Source organism: Anopheles bellator, chromosome 1 (assembly GCF_943735745.2).
Source record: "Anopheles bellator chromosome 1, idAnoBellAS_SP24_06.2, whole genome shotgun sequence".
NCBI classification, from domain to species: Eukaryota; Metazoa; Arthropoda; class Insecta; order Diptera; family Culicidae; genus Anopheles; species Anopheles bellator.
Window position 1 is genome coordinate 19,108,139 of NC_071285.1, and position 24,114 is coordinate 19,132,252.

Genomic DNA, 24,114 nt, shown 5'->3' on the forward strand with positions numbered 1-24,114 from the left:
ATGAAATTACGCAATTTTGCTTGTTCAATCATCCTTTGTTAGGTTGCCATCATCGTGAGAAGGAACAAAAGAGCATGTTTACGATGAACATTATGTCGGGTCCAAAAGAAAAATCTTAAATCATTTTGAGGATCTCCAAACGAAATTACATTGCGAAAGAACTTTACCAATAGGTCTAATAACGATAAAGTTTACTCAATCTCTCACTTCACTTTACTATCGCAACTCGACGTAACATAAATAAGATTCAAATTGTGGGGCACTGGGTTTTAAAGTAAACAAGCTGTTTCTGCTTAACAAACGCTTATAAACATAGCCCCACTGACACAGTCTCCAACGATCGCTACGACCGTCAAACGATAAAGTGAGGCCGATCTCTCACCAAAATTCACAGATGAACAAACGATCATTTTTCCGACGGTCCTCCCATTCTGTCTGGGTTCATCCATCGATTTCCAACACTTTCACTCCACATGATCAAGTTGGCGCCTCTCGGGCGTGAGAATTTTCTATACCTTCTCACCTATCCGATCGGTCGGCGCCTGAACACCGGCGAGAAAAGCGCAAATTCGCGAACCGCATTCTCTGCGTTCACTTCATTCATACGTTCATCGTGGCGAGTCCGTTTCCGAAAAAAGGCGTACAAAACCCCATCATCTTCCTGCGTTGCGTTCGGTTCGCGGTTCGGCTCGACACTCGCGGCTTCATCGTGAGTATCGCGGTCCGGCGATACGCAATCCGATTCTCGCGGCCGGCAGTCGTTGGTCGTCCGTCGGACAGTGCAGTTGCGCGTGTAGGTGGCTCCGATCGCGATCAACCAGGAGCGAATATCGCGATTCGAATTATTAATATACTCCAGTGAGTCCCGGAAGACGGTATTTAAATCATTAGGTTTTGGTTTTGTTTTTCTGGTATCCAACGGTGATTTTGAAGGAGAAACAAGTTAATAAGCTGCGTTCGTGCTGGCAACTGGCATAATTGTGAGTGTTTGTTCGATGCGGATTAAGCAGCTAGCAGAAGTTTGCACAAAAAGTGATATTTTGTTTTACGAGTTCGGAACAAAAATTTGAACAGCAATTACATGGTTGTGGTTTGTGTATGGCGAATAATGGAAGCAATAATTTAAAAGTTCCTCGATGATTCATGCGGTAGCCACAAGAACAAACTGAGATGATGCATCTTGCGAGTGGCGAGTGTAACTGTAAATCAAATTGCCGATCCCGTTGACCCGAAATCAACCTTCATCAGAGCGAACCCATTGAATTAGGTGCACCGTCCACGTTGCCACAGTGTCTTAGAGCATTTGACTCCTTCGCGCTATAAATTATGCCACCCGGTTGTTGGTGGTAATCGCGCAAAAACGGAGATTTTGTCTGAGTCTATCGTGAGCTGGCGACATAAATTACTCGCTAATGTACAACGCGGTGCCAGCGATCGGATTCCACCGGCCGACGAATGGTCCAGTCCTTCTCTGGCTACTCTGGTCTGCCAATTTGTAGCGGGCCGTCGCTAGACATTCCCGACAGTGCTCCCAGTATCGCGATGGGTCGAATCTTAAATCTGTGACTGCAGTTTTATGGAGCAAAACACACTAAACCACCTTTTACGGCCATTACTTTATTTACGATCCGCCGACAGCATTCGAATGCCGTAAATGCGAGTTAATTTGGCATTTCGATGTGACGCGAGATGAGGAAGCGTGTAATATTTTTAATTTAACGTTATTTAACACCCTTGGCTAGTAATTCATTTGACGTGTGCTAATACTCTCCAAACCGAGTACTAGTGCCAACCTCAGTCGTACCGTCGTCAAATTTCGCAGCTTTAGACAACATTTACAGCAAATTAGCACCCACAGCAATTATGGCACCCGGCTACCGGTTCCGGGACCTTTACGTCGCAAACCGAGCGAAGTCGAATTTTGATAACGGTGTTTCAAGCGGTGTGCCGACTTGGTGGTGCAGATCTTAATATGTTAATTTATGTGATAGACCGCGGACCGTGCCATGGCTACGGTTTCTGTTAATTGATATCAATATTCATCGGGATGTGAGTGATCTGAGAGGTATCATAAATTGTGATACAAGAAAAGGAAAAGGAACGGGTGGCTGCCATTAGTGATCTTAAACGCCTTCCATAGTTTTGCAGTTGGCGATTGTCTAAACTACTAACTGCACGTAAACTGTTAGAACGAGGGCAGTAAGAATGCTTTATTTCTGTGTGCCGGTTGGCGAAACAGGAAATTTGTTTTCGTATTCAAATGTACCTTAAACAAACATCGAAGCGACAAAAATGTGGATTCTTAATCGTAAATTAGTGGTTCACCAAAGGCATAACACATAGCACACAACAAGTTGCTGTATCGGACATGAATTCGTCGTTTCCACCAGCATATAGCTGCCATCGGCAGTGGAGTCAAAAGGCCGCCATAAACCGACTTATGCAAACATGTCACTACCACCACCAATTTTGACCAAGAATCTCCTCAGCTCAGGTGCTTGCGCGGCAGTCGAAGCTAAAAGCTTTTTCGGCCTTTTTCGATTATTTCCCAGCATTTTGGAATACATTTTACGAGACGAAGGAAACTTTCTTCATCTTTATCGTTAATCGTCGTAGGGAAGGCACAAGCACAAAACTTGAAAATAAAAACAATCAGCACCTCGAACCAAGACACGATTGGCGATCGGCGACACGATATGGTAGTCGTCACATTAGCATATTGATTTGTGGATTTTTTTCCTATCTTCTAGGAGGCGATCACAAGGATTGGAGGCAGTGGCTCCGATCAGCTTGCTGTTTTAAGAAATGGAGGGAAAAACAACCACACTGCATTCTTAAGCGAAGGTTAAAATGTAGACGGGGAACGAGAAAAAACAGCAGTGCACAAATGTAGAACTGACCTTGCCAAGGCCAGCCCCAGGCTGTGGGTGGCTATCGTTTCCTTCCCGTCCGTGCGATTCTTAAGACTCGGTTACTAATTAGCTAAGACGATGGACGAGTCAAGTGGTCCCCGATGCGAGAGCGAACACTTGTTCCTTGGCAGTTAACTCGCTACTTTATTACGTCCCTACCACGGGTATTCTCCAGTTTCTTTCTTGTCAATTCCTGTGAAACAGACACGTTAAATCGTTGCAACCACTTAATGGTGCTATTTGTTCTGCAAATAAAACACCTAGTAAGTGCATAAAATGCATCATTTACAGTGGCAATTCTGTGTTTGCGCAGCATTTACTTAAACCGATATCCTATGTGCAAACAATCGACAGACGGAAGATCGTTGACCCTTTGCGAAACAACGATCGCCCTATGCACGCACGTCATCGCCACAGTGAGCCTTTAAATCACGCTACTGATCAGTCGAGAGAGGGAGCAATAGAGAAATGATTTGTGCCCATAAAATGCCGTTATTATAATTTTATTACACTCGGAAAACGCGGAAATTTGATCACAATTTAAAGCTCACGCCCACTGGCACAGCGTGATCCGATTATGGTACGAACCCATTAAACAAATGAAATTTTATAGCCAAATTTTTTAAATTTTTAATCTCTACCCAGTGGAGCAGCTCGCTTCCAAAAGCTACCTGAATCGATAACGTTTCCAGTATTAAATTCGGATCGACTTTAGCCCATTCAGCTTTTTTGCTTGGAAAACCATCGAGAAGAATGAAAGCTAGACGCCATAAACCGTTTGCTCATTGCCATCTGACGAGTCTTTGAAGATGCAAATCCAAACCCATTTCAGGCTCCTAAAATGTCGACTCGTAAAACAGCAAGCGCCCGCTCTCTATTTGCAGTATGTTCTGTGTTGAAAAAAAAATCACAAATATTTTAAATTAAAGCACGGCTCGCCGGCACGGAATTGCACATTTTTGGCTCGAATATTTGGTGCCACAAAACCAATCCTCTGGTCGATCGTATTTCATTTTTATTGTGACATTTAATTATAAGCTCTAGACCTGCATTCCAATGCCCGGTTTCGAAGGTATGGCAAGCGCAACAATGTACCGATCGTTCAAAATGGAAGAGAAATGCAATTCTTTGCATTGCGATCCCAAAAAGGATACTCCTGACTCAGAGATTAATCACACCGCAGTGAGTCATTTGTCGCCATAATGTAAGAAACATTATAATACACATGAAGATGCCACATTCCACAGAACGGATCCATCTCCTTGTTATTCTTCTATCGGAACCGTTTCGGTGTTCCTTAATTTATCACCGATGCTCATCTCACTGTATCGACTCAAATATACTAGATCGTCTTAATAGCTATGACCCCCGCGGTGTGAGTTTAATGTCCAGCAATTAATTAAAACCCTATAAGGAGCATCTCCCGATCACGTTACGCGATGTTCTAAATCATGCTAAGGAACGACAACGAACAGTTAAAAGAGAAAGAAATCTCCTTCTAATATCACTCCGGCCCGATCGTTCCATTAATTTATTGCCACGGATCAAGCCCTGTTGACGGAAAAGGTCGCAGATACGCTGCACACGGACGGACAGTCTATAAATCATAAATCACGATCGCGTACCGATTGGCGCATTTTAACGCACCGCCTAACATTATATTGCTGCACGTTGGCGCCAGCCGCGGCCAAATTTATGCTCCACGGGTGCAACCGACCACAACCGGGCGCCATTTAAATGTATTCCGGGATCGCTGGACTCCCAGGTGCACGACGGACGACGGCATCCACGCGACCTACTCGCGGTGTGTATTAAATTTATTTTCTTCAATTTCGTATGCGATCAAAATTGATCGATTGTAAACATTAGGCGCCGTGTGCCGGCATGAATACGCGGTGGTTCATCATCCGTGCGTTTCGATCCCCCTCCGTAGGTTCTGGGCCGGTTGGGAACCGACGAAATGCGCCATTCCGGGGACGTGATCGGAGAGCCTAAGGAGACTGCCTTCTTTTACATATTTTTGGCAATTAATCGTCTGCCGGAGAGCTGAGGGGGGGTTAGTCTAGCTAAGGGCTTAAGCCACACCAGGCTGGTCGTGGGACTTTGCATAAATTTCACGTCGCCTTCGCCAAACCATATGGGGTGAACTAATTGACGGCGTGTTCCGTGAAGCACGCCACAAACAAAAACCATATCGCCCGCTACATGGGGCGCCATTTTTTTTTTTTTTTTTGGCCGGCGACAGCAAAGAAACTGATTGAAAGCCTACGCACACGGAACCGCCCAGAACGGCCACCGCCGACAAAATGGAATGACAAATGTTCCCGGCAAATTGGCCACTGGAGAGAGGACCTCGGCAACCACTCCGGAGGTGCAGATGATTAGATTATTTTGCGATCCATCATTTCGGGGCGGAATCTCTCGAGAGTTCCTGTTCGCAAGGATCAAGAGGATCGGCCTTGGACTTTCGTACTTGGAATGATATAATTAGGGAAAGATCCAGCTGTTCCGAAAATGGGCCGGAGCTCAGTGAATCCAGACCGCCGACCGTCTAGAACGAAACTGATCGCTACGGATTTGCATAGAGTGGGATGGCGAATGCTTGTAAACATAATTTATCACCGAATGAAGCAGTGGCTGGGGATTTACATATTCGATCACGAGAACGCGTTCCGGCTGCCTGGTGACTGGGCGTAAGACTTTAGCTTTTAGCGTTTACAATTCGTGCCCGTGGTCCGCTAAATCGTGAAGCAATCGTACGTTACAAGTCGATCTAGAAGAATCGGTTATTGTGACCCGTCAACGGCAACTCTTTCTCTGCAACTCCGGCAGACAACCCAAAACATTGGCACCATAACTCGCGCCGGCAAAATGACATCCGGCGGGCGACGACGCATAAATCATCTGCGTGATAATTAACAAACCACGTCGTCGTAACCACGCGCGTGAGGAGTCTCTTATTTTCACGGCGCATCCTCGAGGCGCGACGCTGTTTGTTTTGACGGAACGAAAACTATTCCTTCGGCGCGTGTGGTCGACGGGTGAAGAAATTCCGAGTGTCCGTTGTCGTTTCGTCTCAACTAGAACCAGACCCAGAGATCCTCCCGCGCCAATGGTAACGGATGTTCAATTTGTTTCCCTAGAAAGTGTGAGAGAGAAAGAAAAAGTTTAGTGCAAGTCCAACGGCCAGCATGTCAACCAGCGATCCGTGGAATGGGCGGAAGGTGTCTGCCGATAGGACCAAAGGAGCCCCCTGCTCGTGGATCGCCGTGTTCGCCCTGCTCGGCGTGTTCAGTCTGACAGGTAAGTCACCCGAGGGGGTAAACAAAAACAAGGATCACCTTTCCCAGGGTGGACAAACACCGGCAGTAGAGCCTCCTCTTTCAGCATGATACACGCTCCCACATCCCAGATCTTGTGACACTTCCACCGCAGATCGGGCGAAACACCGTTTAATGCGGCCCGTTTACAGTGGCTATCGGTTGCAGAACCATCAGAAGCATTACATCCTTTTCCCGAGGGGCCATATTTTTTAATTTATTTTATGTTCGATCGTTGCAGAAAATCAACAGCCCCCGAGCTCAGAGTTGGGCGTCGGGTAGGCGTTTTAAATGGCGTGGTAATCGGCGTTTAAGACAGTCGTAAATTAGAATAATTCGAATCGTGGTACGCACGCGGCCGTAGCACGTGGGATGGGAATTGGCCTAGCCATTTCGACTGCCATTTCGTGCCGGTATGTGCCGGCGTGTGGCGAGGCGCTAGCGAAATGGATGGCTTCATCCCTTCGGTCCCACCACGTCTGCGCCGCCGGAGAGGTGGTTCCTTCGCTGACAAATGAGTGACCATTACTCAAGTGCGTTTACCGACTTGGCGGACTGGCCGGCCGCCGCCATGCCGTGTCTGTGGCGCCCCTCGGGGAACTCCACTGTCCAGTATGCGCTGTCCACCGTTTCGCGAAAGTGGAGGAGAAATTGAAATTTAATTGCACTCTGCGTCTCGGGCCGCGAACGAACGGCTGACTGTGGGGAGTCCACCATTTTGAGGTTGGGCTATTAGAAAACCGACTTTTCCCGTCAAACGATCTATGTCTGCCTGAGCCTGATGAACATATTGTTTTCGGTGGAGTAGCCCGCCAATCTCTGCCGTCAGTGTCTGCTGAATGGATCTTAGTCTCGAGGCATTCTCGAAGGCTCGTTACTTCTGGGCATGTCCGTCCCCGCGACAGCTCGTGGCTCGTTTTGCCCTTTGATTTATGATGAAAAATTGATAAACTAACCCCATCTTGGTTCTATTGTTGGCAGGCTCACTTCATGCTAACGAGGCTCCGGCTCGGGAGAGAGTGATACTTTAATGGATTTTGCTGATAGGATGCTTTTCTCTGCGTGACATGTGTAGTTAGCAGAAGCAATTGCCATTCTGCACAGCTTGTAATAGGTATCCGGTGGTCTCCGAGACCTGCTGTGTCTGGATGGCGTGGTACAATGTCCACTTTTTTCTGCCAATACTATTTCGCACAACGCGAAAGAGCTTCCCGGGCGTTCCTGGACGATGTTTGTCAAACAGAATTATGTCGCCAGAGCCACTTTAACACCTCGCCCGGGAAGCTGGTAATTGCTAATGCCAATCCGGGTGGGGATCATTTTCAACGACCATTAGCCGCTTGTTGAGCGACGCATTTGCACAAAACTGTTTGTCCAACAGCAATAGCAATAGCTTTACTGGCGAATTTAATGCATTCTGATGCGACCGGTGCCCGTGGCTCTCTTTACAAGGTCCCAAATATTTGTACACCGCGAATTCCGCTTCGCTGAAGAAACGGTCAGCGGCGAATAAAATCTTACATAAATATTGTAAATGTTTTTCCACTTCATTAGACAGCCCCCGGGGCCGGTCGCGGTCTAAACGATTTATAATAATTACACAGTGCAACCTGGCCGGCCGAAGCCACGGGGCACAGTAATTTGATTAACATTCCAATGGGTTTCCGTTCGATTATATCGTTAAATTATGCCACGCTCATTAACCCTCGCCGGAGCCAGAGAGCAGATCTCCCACGGCATGGCGCGAACGGCGTGATGTGGAACCTGCCCAAAAAGTTACGTTTTTCGGACGGCTCGCCTTCGGCTCGGCACTGTGAACTCCAGTGTTTTATGTTTCCGAACCCAAGACCCATCCCCATCTTGGATGGGTTCCAATCTAGCCGTGGGGCCCACGATGATGATCCTTCGAATTTTTACGACCGCACCCAAATGGTCGGCAGCAGACGCCCGCATTTAAATGAGGTGTCAATGGTGTCCCTTTGCGCCGGCGCAACTACGACCTTCCAGTATCGCTAAAGTGTAATCTGATCCCCTGACACCAGGCGCGAGAGCGAGCAGGGATCGAAAACAACCATAACCGCCGGGGTGGGATAATGAATGTCCTAGGCGACGTGCAATCGATTTCTTGAGATCGCTTGTTATCGATCGATCGCCAACCGATCTTTCAACGCCACGCCAAAAATGGGAGCCCGTCATAAAGTTCACTTCTCATAAGGCCTGTCGGTGTCCTATCGTTTTCAAGTTCACGGACTCGATTGCTCTCTGCGCCGACCGAACACCGACAGCGTTACTAATTACTCATTTCTTATTTTAAACGGTCCGGCCCGACTGTTTGGCCCCAAAATGAGGGAGATTTATTTTTAAGCACGCGCTTCTCCAACAGCCACTTCGCTTTCTACGGTCAGCGACCAAAATGATAAATACTCTACCAAAACGGATAAGGACTTGGCTGCTTTGGCGGGTCGCGCAAAATTGACCGCGACTAATTAGTTAACTTGAGGACGATGCACTCCGAACGGTTGTGCCAAAAATCCTAGTGACGTCTTCGATCGTTCACTCGCTTCACTGAAAGGCATCTCGGATATTCTTTGTGGATAAGCCGGTCCCGTCGCACAAAATGGCTAAAAATAATCAGGATGCATTCTCCAACTTTAAGATCTCCGCAGCAATCATCAGTACTGCTGTTGCTCCCCGGGAGAACTATCCTCGTCACGATCGAAAGGACACAGAGGGAACACTGCAATGACACCTAAATTAACCACCCTGCCAGCCAGACAGTTTGGGAGCTGTCGGCGCAGAAATCACACTCCATTAACCTCACTGACCCAGAACCTAGTCGACCGTCGACCGTGACGCGACACCACGTCTCTGGGATGCAGTTGGAACGTCGGGACGCGTGTGCTTCCTCGTCCAATAAATCAGAGCTCCGCGGCGCTGATTCGCTTAACCTCCGTGACGCACCCGCGAGTCCACGAGAGTTCCGGATCCTAACGCAAGATGACTTATTCCCCCGGCCCGGCCGGACTAACAGGGTCCGGTTGACACTATGACTTGATCAGCGAATCCAGATAGCGCGGCGCATCTTCAACACATTCGTCCCAACCCGTTCGGTAGTTCCAGGGCAGCCCTATCGGGCACGCTTATGTGACAGTCAATTAAAATTCAACGATTGCAACGATTTTATTTATGCCCGCGATTGAATCATAATTTCGTCGCCCAAGCCACGAGCCACCCTATGTGCGGCCATCTTTTTGTGTCGTCCACCATTGGGCACACAGCAGGGAGTCGGCTGCCTGCAGCAGGTCCGGAACAAGTCCGGCGCAGCGCACGCGACTTACGCTACCGTAGCCGTCGTCCCAGATAGGGTCAACACGACCGCGTGAAGATGTCCGCCATAATTTAGTAGCGGCTTTGTTTATGAGCCCGCCAGCACGGGACGAACAACTTGTTGCACGGACATTAGGATTTCTACCGCGTCCCGAAGGCTAAAACGAAGAACTGCCCTACATTTGAATGTAGTGCCAATATCACTTACGCTGCTCAAGGAGACATAAAGTAATTAGAATGTTGCCGTGTGTATCGGCTTCAGACATTACCTTGTTCAATTTGGAATTCATTGAAATAAATCACCACATCGTTAGCACCCGTGGTACCCAGTCCGTCAATCATTCTGGCCCGGCCAGAGCAACGGTAGGACAAAGCCTTGTCGCATTGTTAGCCCTTGTCGACATGACTGTAATTGTCATAATCGTTAAGCGAAATAAAGCGATACACTCATGTAGTACATTCTGCAATCAGAAAAGATCACGATCATCAGAAGCTGCTAGCGCACTGAGTGTCAGTCTGGGTCAGGCGCGTCAGTTCCCAAAACAATTGCCACAAACCGGACACAAATGGGCCCTAGTTTAATTAGTGTCCCCTAGTTCCTGAGCGCACTGTCTGCCGGTGGACTGACGGACCGGAGGAAATTGGATTCACTTAGCAGACCAGTAATCAATCACCATCACCCTCATCACGGTGGCAGACCGTGTCTCGGGGACACACCACATTCTAATGACGACCGCAGCAGGGTCCGGTACGAGTGGCAAGTGCACAACGTCTCTATTAGTGACCAGCTGTCGGTAATGTACCCTTTTTTCTGCAACTGCAACAGGACGAGACCGTGGAAAAAAGTGGAAGAACTGAGATGGATGACTTTTTAATGCAGCATCATTGGACCGGCGAGGTCCCGAACCGAGGTTTGTAGGGCAATCGTTCTGTTGTTGTTGAGGTTAGGGACAGGGAAAATGTTGCCGATTCCTTGACCCCAGAGCGCCGTACCAGTGCTTATTATAGATTTCAGGAAGCGATCACTTCCTAGCCGTCCGATCTTTTTTCTCCGATCCAGCTGCACCGATCTTTGAAGAAGTGCTCCCGACTAGAAAATGGCCGCCCGATCCTCAGTGACGCGCCCTCTTACGTCAATCGAACCACTGGCGGCGCATACCATTTAACAGATCATTTCACCCCAATCGCCAAACAGAACCACAAAACCTATCGCGCTCCGCAAACTAAATAAACTATTTGCCATCGGAAACGCAGCCCCAGGAGTGGCAGGAGCACGGGATGCCAATCACACTCGCCGCATGATTTTGTTTCTGTTTTTGCCTCCCACGGCAGGCCGGGGGCCACTTTTGGCGCAACCCAAACAGCGCTCCCGGTGTTCCCGGCCGCCAGAAGATGGATGTTTATTTAGCAAAATTCTGCCAGCCTGCCTGCCGATCGGGAGGGTTTTGTGGAGGTTTGGTTCGGTGTCGGCGGTTCGGCTTGTTCACTTAAGCCGTGTTTGTAAACGGAACGGAGCGGTCAGTCAAGATGATGTACCGCCCATATGATCCACGAGATGGATGTTGGAGCAATGCCGACCTGTCTCCCGGGAATGGAAATAGTGGTACTTCCTGAATACCACTATCCAGACAAGTGGACCCATGGTTTTTCGGACCAAGATTTTGCTTCTAATCACTTATCTTCATTAGAATTGAACATTGGAATTAAATAAATGTACACAATAAAATTCGCTTTCTCAAGACGTAGATGTGGGACGTCAGTGAATATTTATACCGAGCGATCGATCGGCATCTGGCTACCAGTTGTATTCTCGAATGGACAAAAATTAACGATGATCACATCGCCCGAATGACAGTATGGTGTCAGCTGCGTAACTTCGAGCCGTGGTTTTGATCGATCGATCGATCGATCTTGTAGCTCAATCGATGCGATATGGGCCAAACGCATTGGGTGAAGCCTCTCAAGTACCCGGTTGCCAGATCGCTCGCCAGACCGGTATGGAATGCGTGTTGTTGAAATTGCATTCAACCCTCCCGAACTTGCCACTAGATTTGTTTCGGCTACGCAAACGCAAACCTGCCGTGGTTTGCAATGTCGTTGCATCAGCGCATTCGGCAACAAGTGTCCGTTTCGAATCTGTATCAAGGTCACAAGACGTTCGCAAGAAATAATTCATTCATTTATTTATTTTCATTAAAAGAATTCTGACACGTTATTTTCACATGAGAGCCGGACAGCGTCACAACCGATGGCGTGTTTGAAAACAATCGTCATCGTTCGGACACAAACATGCTACTCAACGGCAACAACGGCTGCTGTTACTCGCAATGATTCATTCACATCCTCCTCCTCGTAATGCCAGCCGTACGAAATGCGGTTGATATTTGTGGCATAATAATGTGGCACCATCATGGCGACCAAATAAATCACTTTCTTTTGGCGCCCACGATGGACAGACAGTGATTTCGGCACAGTTTGCTAAATCAATGCCAATTTTGTGCCGTTCTTTTATTGAAATTCCCCCAAATTCTGGCACCGGCCGCTGGGCATAATTCATGTGGTAGCTATTACAGCCCATAAACCCAAGAGTAAACAAACGCGAAACGCAGCAGGACGTTTTTGCAGCTCATTCGGTAGTCCTCATGCGCGCGACCAGCCTGTCGATACCCGTTTTTCTCACGCTAACACGATCGTGGTCAGTAACGAGAGATTGAAGCGCGAGGAATTTAACTGCCCGTTGAATTAATGTCACTGTTGACTTCGGGGCGTGCGTGGGGTGCCTTAAATTCGCGTCTGGTGGGTTGTGAAGCACGTGTTGGGCAACACTTTTGGGGATGGTAATACATCTTCTGCTTCCTTGCACCGGGAGAGATTAACGTACTCAAAACATTTCATCTATCATTCTTTTATAAAATCGGCCACCCGATCGCCGCCATAAAGCCCGACAGTAGATCGTTCTCGTTAGAGAGATGTGTGATGATGAGAAAACCTCACACACCTGAGTGTCCTAATGCACGATGTCACAGCTCGGCCCGACCGCACCAACTAATTCTCACGTCGCACTAAAAATACACACCCGCTAATCGCCTAATGGTCTGGTGAAAGTATAATTTATTAACCGCACAGGATCCCCATTTCGGTTATGATGATGTTTTACGCCAGTGGCGCCATCGTTTTTCTTTTTCGCCAACGTCAGCTTAAAATAAAACGATTTAGGTTCGAGGTGAGAGCGGTCTGTGGTTCGCGAAAATAATATTAAATGGTCCCCCCTTTTTCCATTAGTCTTGACTGGTGATGTAAATGTGCAAAAATGAAGTCAATTTATCACGAGCGAAACACCGCGACCGCGCTTTCCGAGCCCAATAAATTGAATACTTTCAATTTGCTTTCGGCTTCAAACGCGCGTTGAAAACTCCCAAGGCGCTGCACATTAATTTTTAACCTGCACGGTCGTAAATTAAGCCATTTCCGCCACAGGCGGCCCCAAAAATCGAAAACAAAACCAAGCCTTCTCTCAGATATTCACAACAAAAAAAGGGCCCCTGGCCGAACGTTAGAAAAATTGGTTTTTAATCCAAATCACAACTTCCTAATCCGCGGTCGGCACGGTTCCATCCTTGTTTTGATTACAAACGTCAGCGGACAATAGATTTATGAACGTAGCATCGGCAGGAACCGAAACCTCCCAAAAAAACCGCCACACGCGACCGCGACGCTGGACACGGTAAAGTGGAGTAAACTTCGAGGCGAAATCAATTTTAAACCACCCGCTGGTTTTGCACTTTGTTTCAAAAAGAAAGGCCACATCTAAGAGCGTGCCCACGGTGCCGTCGCCGGTGCTAACGGAAAGGGCGTAGCCACTTACGTATAAATCAAATAACGTCGAAGACCAGTTTACTCGACCACGGGAAGGGCTGATGGCCGTGAGGTGAGAAGTGTGTTTAGCTGTGGAATTGAATCTCACGGGACGATGAATTTTAAACGCCCCTAAATGGAGATCGCTTCGAAGTATATCGAAACATAACTTCCCACAGGCACTAAACGATCTCTTGCTTGGATCTGCTACAGGACCGTAGACGTGGTGGCAACGTGATGACGGAGTTGACTTGGAGAGCCCAACGAGTGGCCCTTTCGAGCCGTTTCAAGTACCGATAGATTGCAATTGTCGACACCCGGTCACTAACGCGGTCCGCGGGAAGTCAATCGAACGATCCCTGCCGACATCAAATGGCAATCACACCCCTGCGCGGGTCACTCGACTCGGCTTCGGACCCTTTAGATGACCCCATTCGTACCCACTCCGGCAGCAGGATGCAGGCCCACACACCACGCACCCGGCACACAAATCAGGATCCAATTTATGCAGTGTCATTGGCCTAATGGTTGGGGCCAACCGCAAATGAACTAACAAAAGTCAACAATTACCGGTCGAGTTCGATTAAAGGATCGTCGAGGCACTCGCCAGTGATGAGAGTGCAAGTTGTTGCACAGTTTGTGCAATAGTGTAACATTTTTTGGTTCAGCTGATCCTACGACAGACCTAGACCTCACATTGCAGAACCCGACGATGTCCCGACTGACACGGTCTGTCGGTGCGCCAAGCGCAACGCTGTGACGCTCTAATTGAGGGGTTACTGTTTATTTCTACTTTTTTGCGTGGACTCATTTGCATACGCCCCAACTATCATCCGAGACGGGCTCTTGACAGCTGGCGGCAGTTGGACTACTACAAATCAGACTTCGAACACGGCCGGCCAGTCGGTCGGTCGGTCGACCCCAAAATGGGCGAATGGTCAAAAAGTCTAATCAACGAACGTCACCACCAATTAGTCGTCCGCCCCGAAAACCCCACATGATGACGATGGCGATGTTCGGCTTTTGAAGGGCAAACCTGCACGTGGGTTTTTGGGGGTGCATCGTCGATGCGGATCGTTACCGGTGCGGGGTGCGAATTAATTAGTGGCCGACCGAGGGACCAGTTTGCTAGCCAGCGCAAACTATGTGTTAACGTGTGTACTGTCGCGTATGAAAATGTCATCATTTCGTCGCATCATGTCAAGCATCATTCGGAGCGAAAAGGAAAGGCAGAATGGGGTCGAATGTGCACGGCATCACGGGATTTTATGAAGATGTTTCAGCACTTTTTAGTGACCGCGCTAGTCGCGCTTTATTCGCTTCGCTATTGAGCGACTGTCACTCAAGTGGACCGCCTCACATCTCGCCAATCATAAAGGCATCAAATCAGTCTCTTGTGCTGGGTGGTTTATGGCCATTCTTCACATTCTACCAACTCAAGTGTTTCCACATTCCATTGTTGAGGCAAGTCTGCGTCGCGCCCCGACGATCGGTAGAGTTAAACATCCGGTGCATCGCCACTGTGTGACGTCAGCCGACGAGAAACTCAGGGAGGATTTCTCCCGTGCAGAAACCGCTGACTTGGGCCTTTCTGGGAAGCAGCTGATCGTCGGATGCTGCTCGTCGGATTTCTGAATAGCGCCACGTTTATTATTTAGTGTTCAGACAACAATTGTTCGCCGAGCAATGGAACCGTCTGATGAGTCATCCGTCTCCGTCGGCGTTTTAATTTATCACACCATTTTGTTTACTTCTTCATGCTTAAGATACTGCTTCGGTCAGCAGAAAATATTGTTCTTACACAGCAGAGGCAGTGATCACAGTTGTGTGTGTTACTGAATATTAAATTTTTATTTCGATCGTCGCGCGATCTTCGAGTCGTCCTTTTTGTCGGCAAACGTTACTAAAATAAAAATACGCCTTTTTCATCAGTATTATCTTTCGATCTTTCAAAGGCATGAGTAATCTTAACGTATGTTTCGTTCGCCGCCACTGCTAATGAATGCGAAATTTCGGACTTTCTTCCAAAACGGTAGCCCCACCGGAGGACGATCGATCAGGCTTAATGAAATCCGTAACATCAACGCAACCGGCTTAATTAGCACGACAAGAACAACATTTTTGGCTCGTGTTGCGACTGCATCGATCGAACTTGATAGTTCTCTGTCTTTCTGGTTCGTTCACTTAACATGTGCAACGAAAGCACGTGGTGTCCGTTCCCGTTCACGAGTGCGTTCCGGACGTGCCTGCGCCGTCTGCGGTCTTTACCCTAATGACTTTTATCTTTCCATCCGTGGGTTCACTCTTGAGAATCGTCACTCACTCGTGACGCACCTATCATAAGCACCATCTTGATTCGCGTGCGCCGATAGAGGGCAGCAAAGCTTTGATTTATCGGCGCGCGATTAATCAGAAGCACTAGAATGGACGCTTCGCCTGAAGCGTCGGCGGGCCGAAAGATTAATGTGACTGCTAATTATTCAATTTGTTGACAACCATTTACCAGCCGGCCGCCGAACGATCGCAGCCTTATCGCTAAGCGATCAACCATTGCGCACCGCGACGTATGTTTCGAGGAAAATGTCACTTTTTTCAATTACACCAAACAGTTGAACGTGGTTTTGATTGAACGCACACTGTAGGCACCACTAATGAGTGTGCTTTAACTTGTGTGTGCCCTGTAATGGTGGTCAAAGGATTAAAGTTCGTATTTGCCAAACGAGCCTGTACTTATCGTTATTTATTGCCCCGTTCTCGATCATTAATTAGAGGCACATTGGAGCCTGTGTTGTGGCTAAGTGTGACTGAATTTATGTCGAAGGTTCATGTGTTCATCGTTCCGGATTCAAAATAGCTGCACCCCGTTAACCGAGGCCCAATAAAGTTTTCCATGTTTTGCGCCGAACGATAACAAATATACCGCCGTGCTTAAGTCACATTAGTCACGATTGTCGCCATTTTTAATGAGCATAATGCAGTCGAACAGCAGGATGGTTTCTAAAAATGCTTCGCAGCTTCGTATGGGGATTGCAATTTTGGAGGCCAGATTTATGGCATGTCCTCAGCGCCATGCGTTACGCTGTTGCATAAATAATTAGTTATGATTCGCTTATGGGGCACACTTCGCGCCACCTTAAGGGGGATTAAAACCAATCTGGGCTGGCCATTCCTGTCCCAAAACGCGACCGACTCGATCAGGGGATTTTGTTTACGCTCGTTTGGTTCCATGTTCCACGGTTTCTCAATTTCTGTTTTCTACCCTCTACCCTACAGTGCTGCCGAACGTCGCTGGCCACCCAAGGACCGATGCATTCGAGGGACCATCGAACAGGTTTGCTTTCCTCGCGCTACGGGACCAGGTTTTCGGACCTGAGCTCCAGGTGTAGTTGTTGCGCATGTGGTGTTGTGTCTCGCTGCCGTAGTATGATCCTCGTTCCTTTTCGCACATTCCGCACTCGCTTATCAAACGCTTTTAATCGAACGCAACGCATGCAGGCTCCCCTCACGAAAAATGTTGCAGTCCAAGAAATGTTTTCTCCAAAATTCGCAGGACACCGTCCCGGGGAACCCTTCACTTCCAGCGTTACACCTTTGATTAATGGGCGCGATCAAAGAATCGTGGTTAGAAGATCTTTCACTGGAAAATATAGCACAAAAAGGAGGCGCGATATTTATTTAAAGTTTTTAATGAAGTCCCCGATTAATGGTGTAGCAGGGCAAAGCGGCGGCTAATGGGCGACCAGCCGAAGCGCATAGCCACGGGCGGTCGAAGAATCCTGCTCCGAGGGACATCGAACAAATCGACACCACACGCGACCCCAAATGGTGCAGCTGTCCACAGCCAGTAATGAGTGGTTTTTTGATGGACCAACAAGCCAACAATAGTTCGCCTATTTAGACCACATTTGGACCGGGTACGGCCTTGCTTTTGGCAGGCCTTTGGCTCACCGGGGATGCTGTGACTTCTTAATTAATAAGACAGTCTGAGGTAGTCTGAGAAATGGAGGCACCCCGGCGGTGATAATGACCCGCTGTGGAGAGCCGACCGGAATCGGCACAAAGTCTTGCGGGACTGCGGGGGACCCATTTGCATCTTGCCCCAAATGCAAAGAAGACGAAACAGAAGGTGTCCGTGGCGCAGCCAGTGATCGACTCGGGCGTTTAATCATCACACTAATGGCGCTCGCTTAATCAGCTGCGGTGCTTTTCGTCGCGGTTATTTAGCACCCAGTGCCCAAAGGTCGGGACCCCCTCATGAGACGGTCGTTGAAAAGACCTGTCCAAATTCGCTTCCGCTGCGAAGGCAACTGTATCGTCCGAAGAAGTTTCACAATTCAAATTTTACAACCAGTTCTGCGCTACGCTGTGTATCGCCACTGATCGGAGGAAGCAAGAGCAGCTTCACCGAATGGGAAAGACATAATGTGCAGCTTGTTATTGTTTAAATGAGGTTATCGTTCAGCTCCGTAACTGTCTTCTCGGCCCGGTCAGGACCATAACCATGCTTTTTAAAAAGCCTTTTTAATGTTTATTAAATAGCTTTACGATGCTCGTTTGATGAGCAAAGTAATCCCATATATTCCGACTCCTAAACGAGCGGGCTTTCGATGTCGATAAAGTCGACCCTGAAGGTCAAAAGCTCACCGGCCCAGGATGTTGTCAATGGCGCGCACATTTTATGGAGTCATTTCACAACGAATAAATCTGTTTACGCATGACGTTTTCTCTGCCGCCGGTACGTGCCAGTAAAGTCGGATAGTTTACTTACTTCGCAAATCAACCGCGAATTCCGATGGCCGGGGGCTGGGAACATTAAGAATCAGATTATCACCGGCCCGCACCGGCTCGGAAACCGCAACATCGCGACCGCGAAACACTAAAACCTCATCAACTCCAATGCAACAACGTTCGCTTCCCTCAGAAGCCTCATCACACGAGCGATCTTCGCATGACGGAGTTCTCCCGGGCGAACAAATCAATCTAGGCGCCTGCACGGAAGGCGGTCCTCGCCGCTCCGGCGCAAGTGCATCGAGTATGTAAATTTCTAATGCACTTCTACTGCCTCGTACTATAGGAGCTTACGGCCGGGGGTCGCACAACCTGAGCCATTTTATTGGCAACATTTGTGTCGACGTTTCGACGCGTGTTAGCCACTCGGAGCAACTCTGAACTCGGTCGCCAGGCTCGGAACCGAGTGGGGACCGCGAACAAGGCTCGGTGGAGGGCTGCAAAATTAATTAATTGACATTGCTATTGACCATTGGATTTATCTAGCGCTTATTCTGGTCCATTTGTTAGTGTCTCGCCAGCAAGGGCCCTGTCTCCGGCGGTCTCTGGAGCAACTTTCGTATCCACTTCACGTATCGCTTCGACCATTAGAGCCTTCCGGAAAAGCCGGCTTAGACCCGGCTGGAATGTAAACCGTGACTTATTGAGACCAATCGCACATTCAATTTGGGGAGGTGCTAAAGCTACTGCCGGCTTAAGAGGCACATCTGGTCTGCGGGCCTGCGGGTCGTAATGGAACGCCTCTTGCGAGAGCCCACGCCAATCCTGAACCTACCCGGGAGCCATTGTGGCAGTAACAAATTTACGATCGCCCCCGGGGGCGCCATACAGTAAAACATCTTTATCGGTGGAACAGAAGTGTGGCGACGATCGTGAACGTATCCCAGTAGCTCTACTAGCCATTCAAATGGCTTTAATAGCCTCCAGCTGCTGATCGCTAACGCCATTAGGTGCTAGATCTGTGTTTCGTTCCTGTGCGCAAAAATGTATGCCAGGCGACGTTCTCAGATGTAACAGGATGAAAGCAGATTAGATTAGACGACGATATGTCAATTAGCCGTTCGACGAGTCGCTGCTCGATATCCGGTGCGCTTACGGATTTGCGCAATCTGATCGATTACCAGCACGAAAGTGTCACTTATTGAAAAGAAGTTGTGCGGAGACAGCCTTAGCGGATGCTTTTCTCGGTAACATGGCTTTGATTCTTACGATCGTTACGAGTTGAGGGTGGAGAGGGGAATGACAAGCCGTACCCCTTGTTGATCTTTTACTTAACCAAAGTTAACCATAACATCACAATCTCGCGAGGCGGAGCCGAGCGCCCCCGGGCGACTGCAGCGGCGACTCCATTTGCATAGTCATCAATCGCCGTAGGGCTGATCCGCAAATAAACCAATTTAAACGCTCGACGACAAATAATCCACCCACCCGCGGCTGACCCGCGATCCCTAGATCCGGGGAGTCAGTTACCGCGATCACTTCTCGATCTCTCGCCCGAGTCCACCACACGCCACAAGTGCAGTCTCCCCAGCCCACCAGCGCCCAGGTGGATTACGACTTTGTGTGTGGACTGCGTGCTAATTTCTGCAGTAAACAAACATTTACTCTTCGCCAACCGTCAATCTACGTCGTGCGTCGTACCCAGACCCGACCGGCTCGCGGCCCGAGACACGCGGAATGATTGATGAAGAACCTGAAGCCGCCAGCAGTCGGCGGTGGCCGTAAGTGGCCGTACCTCGGGCCCACTGCCATATCCGGCCCCGAAAGAGGCCATTTAATTATGGTCCAATTCACGGCAATGGGAGTTATGCTGCCGCTGCTGCTGCTGCAGTTACCTTTCGCCAATGATCCGTATTGCCGACCCACATGACGTGTGGACCCCCAACGAAGATACTGCGTGGTCCGCGCTGGCCAGTCTTCCACGGCGGAAACCCTCTTCCTCGTCAGAGCAGCCACACCAGAAGCTGGTGAAGTTTTATTTGAAATTATTATCCGATCAGACCCGTGCGCACGGCAATTATGGTTTACGCCATTCTGCGCTTTCCACGCGATCCCGGTGAGCTCCGTTTTCCGTTTTTCCCACCGCACCGCGTTGCTGCGTGTAATTACTATCATTTGAAATAAATTACGCGTTCTTATACCGACCGACCGATCTGGCCGAGGTGGGACGAAACAGAGCTATGGCCAATGGAAACGGCGATGGCGCCCAGCTGCCCACGGCGGACGATAAAGTCTGCTAATCTCATAATTGAAGCCAATGAGGAATGATATTAGCGTCAGCGAGGAGGTTCAAAACGAGGTCCGGGGCAGTTCATTGAGATTTCAATTAACCACCGAAAAAGAAGGCCAATTTGCTGGGCAATGGGGCCACACAACACAATAAAACAGTTGGCCGAAATCTGTTCACACTTGTTGTACATCTATGTCAGTAAAACGAAACGGCATGAAAAAGAAGCCAAACCTGAGATCTAAAAGCTCGAGATTATTGTAAAGCAACTAGAGTTGAAAGAAGAACAAAATAAAATGTGAACAAAAGACAGAAAAAACTTAAAAAGGGACAAAAAAACCGAAATCATTCGAAGCACGATGCACTCTAAAATAGAGTAAAGTTGCCGATCTCAAAACACCACCCCAAACTACTTAGTAAGAATATGTAAACGACTCTTCATTCTGAATTAAAATACGACAGAGACGAAGATGTCTACTAGAAAGCAAACTAGGCACTAACAAGCGTCATACCTTGCATATTCTATTCTCGGGAACCCATGTGCGAAAATTAATTGCATTCTCTGCCTACCGACTCTCCTTAAGCGGCCTTCCTTATCGCTAACTGCCATCAGGTAGCAATCCTGTCAAGATTACTTCAGCAAATCAATTCCAATTGCCGTCCCGCCCCGACGACGGAAAGCCCCAGTAGCGAGCCAGTGCGCGGAACGCCGGTATGCCACTAGGCTTGAGTTATGGGAACCCACTGCACGATCGCGCCAATACATAAATACCCGCATCGAGCCGATTAGATAAGTGCCGAGCGCGTAACTCGAAACGCAGTATTAACCGGCCAATTGGAAGCCATAGTGTACCAGTGAGTAAGTCTTCCCCGTTCGTCTGGGTCCGGGCGAATGTAAATGTTGCATCCGTATCAAGATTAGACGTTGACATGCGGTCAATCGGTTGCACCTCACCTGACGCCAGCTGTCTTGACCAGCATGCGAGTCTGGCGATCTCCACCTTGTTTGATTGCCTGACGTTGGAACCGCGTTAAGCAGATATCCTTCGTTGTCCCACTGTCCTCATGCTTCTCGGGGTCCTCGGTTGAGAACACACAGCCACATCACACCGCCGCTCCGAGTATCATAGGTTACAACATTAAATCAGAACTTCCACCGTTTCGCACCAGTCCTCCCGTGGCGGCGTTTCAAACAGACCTCACGCCCCAGCAGCCCAACAAACAAACGCAAACGACGGCGACAGGTAGGGCCACGGTTCGCCGTGGCATACGTCCGTACCGTGTCCACCACCATCGGTCCGGGGTCGTAAGGAGCGGGCGCAACATCGTCGGCTACACGCTCACAGAACCGTACTCTGCTGCTGCAGCAGGCACTCCTCGTCGACAGCATCGTAGCAAATCGATCGATCGGTAAGCAAGTTATCCTCCACATACACATTCGTCTTCTTCCTTATTCTGCGAGATACCATTTGGTTGCACCTGTGCAGCGCAGCAATGGACAATTTGTATTTGAGCCAACGAGACCCAAACCGGCACTGCACTAACAGTCGTGACCAGGCTGGCTGCTAGGGGTGTCCTTATGCTCCCACCGTACTCAGATTGTACTTAGATGGTTATCGATTTATCGATTTGCATCAATCGAACAAACGAACGCTTACCACGCAAACTTGCTGGCATCACGCTAGGCGACCCAATCGCCAATCGGACCACTCCGTTGGTCAGCTGCTCGATGTCGTCCCCATTAATGTAGCTGCCTGTGGGAAGCCGGACGGAGGGAGAGCAAATGTTGGAGTCACCACTAATGGCGCTCTATTTGTACCTTTTCCTCTCCAGAGGTTCACCAGGGAAGCCGCTTATATACGAGAACATGCAGACCGGTACGATCATGCTGCCACCCGGGAGCCGAGCGTTTCTGGAACCGGATCAGAACCGAACGTTACCGCTCAACACGCGCCAGGAAGCAGCAGTAAGTAGTCTAGAAGACGGGTGCACGAGGACGTTCAAGGACGTTACTACACCAGCGGCAACAGTACGGCCTGAAGGCTTGTAGCTTGGTTTCATCATTTCTAGCGGTGTTCCCATTCCATGCCATCTGGCATCTGGATTTCCCAAAGAGTGTGCTTTGGCACGAGACTTACTCTCCAAAAAAAATACTATTAAATATAGGCTTGATGCCTCGAAAGAGATAAATCCTAACATTATGGCGGATATGCTAATGGATATTTTTCCGCACAGATTCACCGAAACCGGTTAGCGACTGCTGCACGCAAGCGAGGTAGTGCACGCCCACAGCACCAGGGACACCTGCAACCGCATCATAACCACGGTGCGAAAGGGACCTCGGGCCACGGTAAACGCCACGGAACGCAGCAAAAGTTCACCGTGATCGATGGGCTCTGCATCAAGTGTCCCCCGGAGCGGACGGCGATCGCCCGGAAGGGTCTCGATGGCGTGCTGATCGAACCGCCGTTTCTAGTGACGTGTCGCGATCGGCCCATCTCGAAGGACCTGTACGAACTGGAGACTCTGTTCGGGCCCAAACTGAACTTTGTACTGCCACACTCAAACGGCGAGCCGTACAGCTTTCTGGCGAAGGTGATCAGCAAGCACACCGGCAACACGGTGCAAACGTGCGATCTGCGGTACAAGGTCATCGTGAAGCAGTGCCGCCGCTACAAGCCGAAGAACCGCGACCTGAAGGTCATCTGTAGCCTCGGTAACATCTGGGGCTCCCGGTGTACGTTCCACTGCCGAAACGGTGGCTATCTGAGCCGCCCGAACTCGTTCGTCGAGTGCAGCGAGGACGAAGTGTGGGAAGGCGACGAACCGTATTGCACCTTCAACGGTAAGACCCGTGTGAGTTCCCTAAAATGTAGGAAAATGCTTAGAGATTACTCTCTGATTTCTAGACGTATCGGATGACTACGCAGCGGATGCGAGCCAAGGGGAAACCTCTTCCGGAACCGATTGCCAGCTGGACATTCCGCCTGCTAATGGGCGTTTTGCGTGCGATCTGAAGGAAGCGGAAAGTGGCTCCGCCGAGCTGTCCATCCCGAACGGGACAGCGTGTCAGGTGAAGTGCGATGAAGGGCACGAGATACCGGACCACCTCAAGCCGGCGGCCTTTTTCGGGTGTGTCGAAGGACAGTGGAACAACACGATGCGACACTTTTGCTACAAATCCTCTACAATCGTTGCCGGAAGCGGTGGAAACAGTCAGCGCCGCAGAGGTTACGGTTAGAATGTTCGAGATATCGTACCACTCATCAAACCTAAACAACCTAGTTATCTGTAAGATACAGCGCACATCTGCGTAGCTACCGAAATAGATAGATGATTTTTTTCAAAAAAGCGAATTGCAGTGGATCATTGCATGGTGTAGGATAGGTTCATCGCATCAGATCTGAAATAATGTATGAGATGAAGATTCAAAAATCGTTATGGCTGTTAGGAAGGCTGATGGTTACGAAAGGAAGTCCGCGGAGGACTCCTCACTTCGGAGGAGCAGAAGAAGGCGAGAAACTAAAACGCGGCGGAAACGAAAAGGTGCCATAGTTGAAATGTGCACTACGCAAGTACTTAACGCTTATCACATTTCAGGTGCGTGCTTAACACTGCGCTTAAAAAAGTTTATCGAAACGAATGAATATGTGAGCCAGTATTTCTTCTCAGTTCATCTCCGAAG

General features: G+C 49.0%; 1 protein-coding gene across 4 annotated transcripts; it reads left to right on the forward strand.

Moving 5' to 3' along the window:
- Positions 1–766: 766 nt before the first annotated feature.
- LOC131216482 (uncharacterized) lies at positions 767–23,703 on the forward strand. Of its 4 annotated transcripts, none has more exons than XM_058210987.1 (7): positions 767–875; positions 6,056–6,215; positions 16,688–16,745; positions 21,600–21,839; positions 22,263–22,395; positions 22,665–23,274; positions 23,339–23,703. In XM_058210987.1, exons 2-7 carry the CDS (start codon positions 6,104–6,106, stop codon positions 23,668–23,670), a joined length of 1,485 nt encoding a protein of 494 aa, XP_058066970.1. In that variant the 5' UTR covers positions 767–875; positions 6,056–6,103; the 3' UTR covers positions 23,671–23,703. The 4 variants fall into 4 exon arrangements, with proteins under 4 accessions (XP_058066970.1, XP_058066969.1, XP_058066972.1 ...); XM_058210986.1 differs by having other exon boundaries at positions 774–858; XM_058210988.1 differs by lacking the exon at positions 767–875 and adding an exon at positions 881–980.
- Positions 23,704–24,114: the final 411 nt, after the last annotated feature.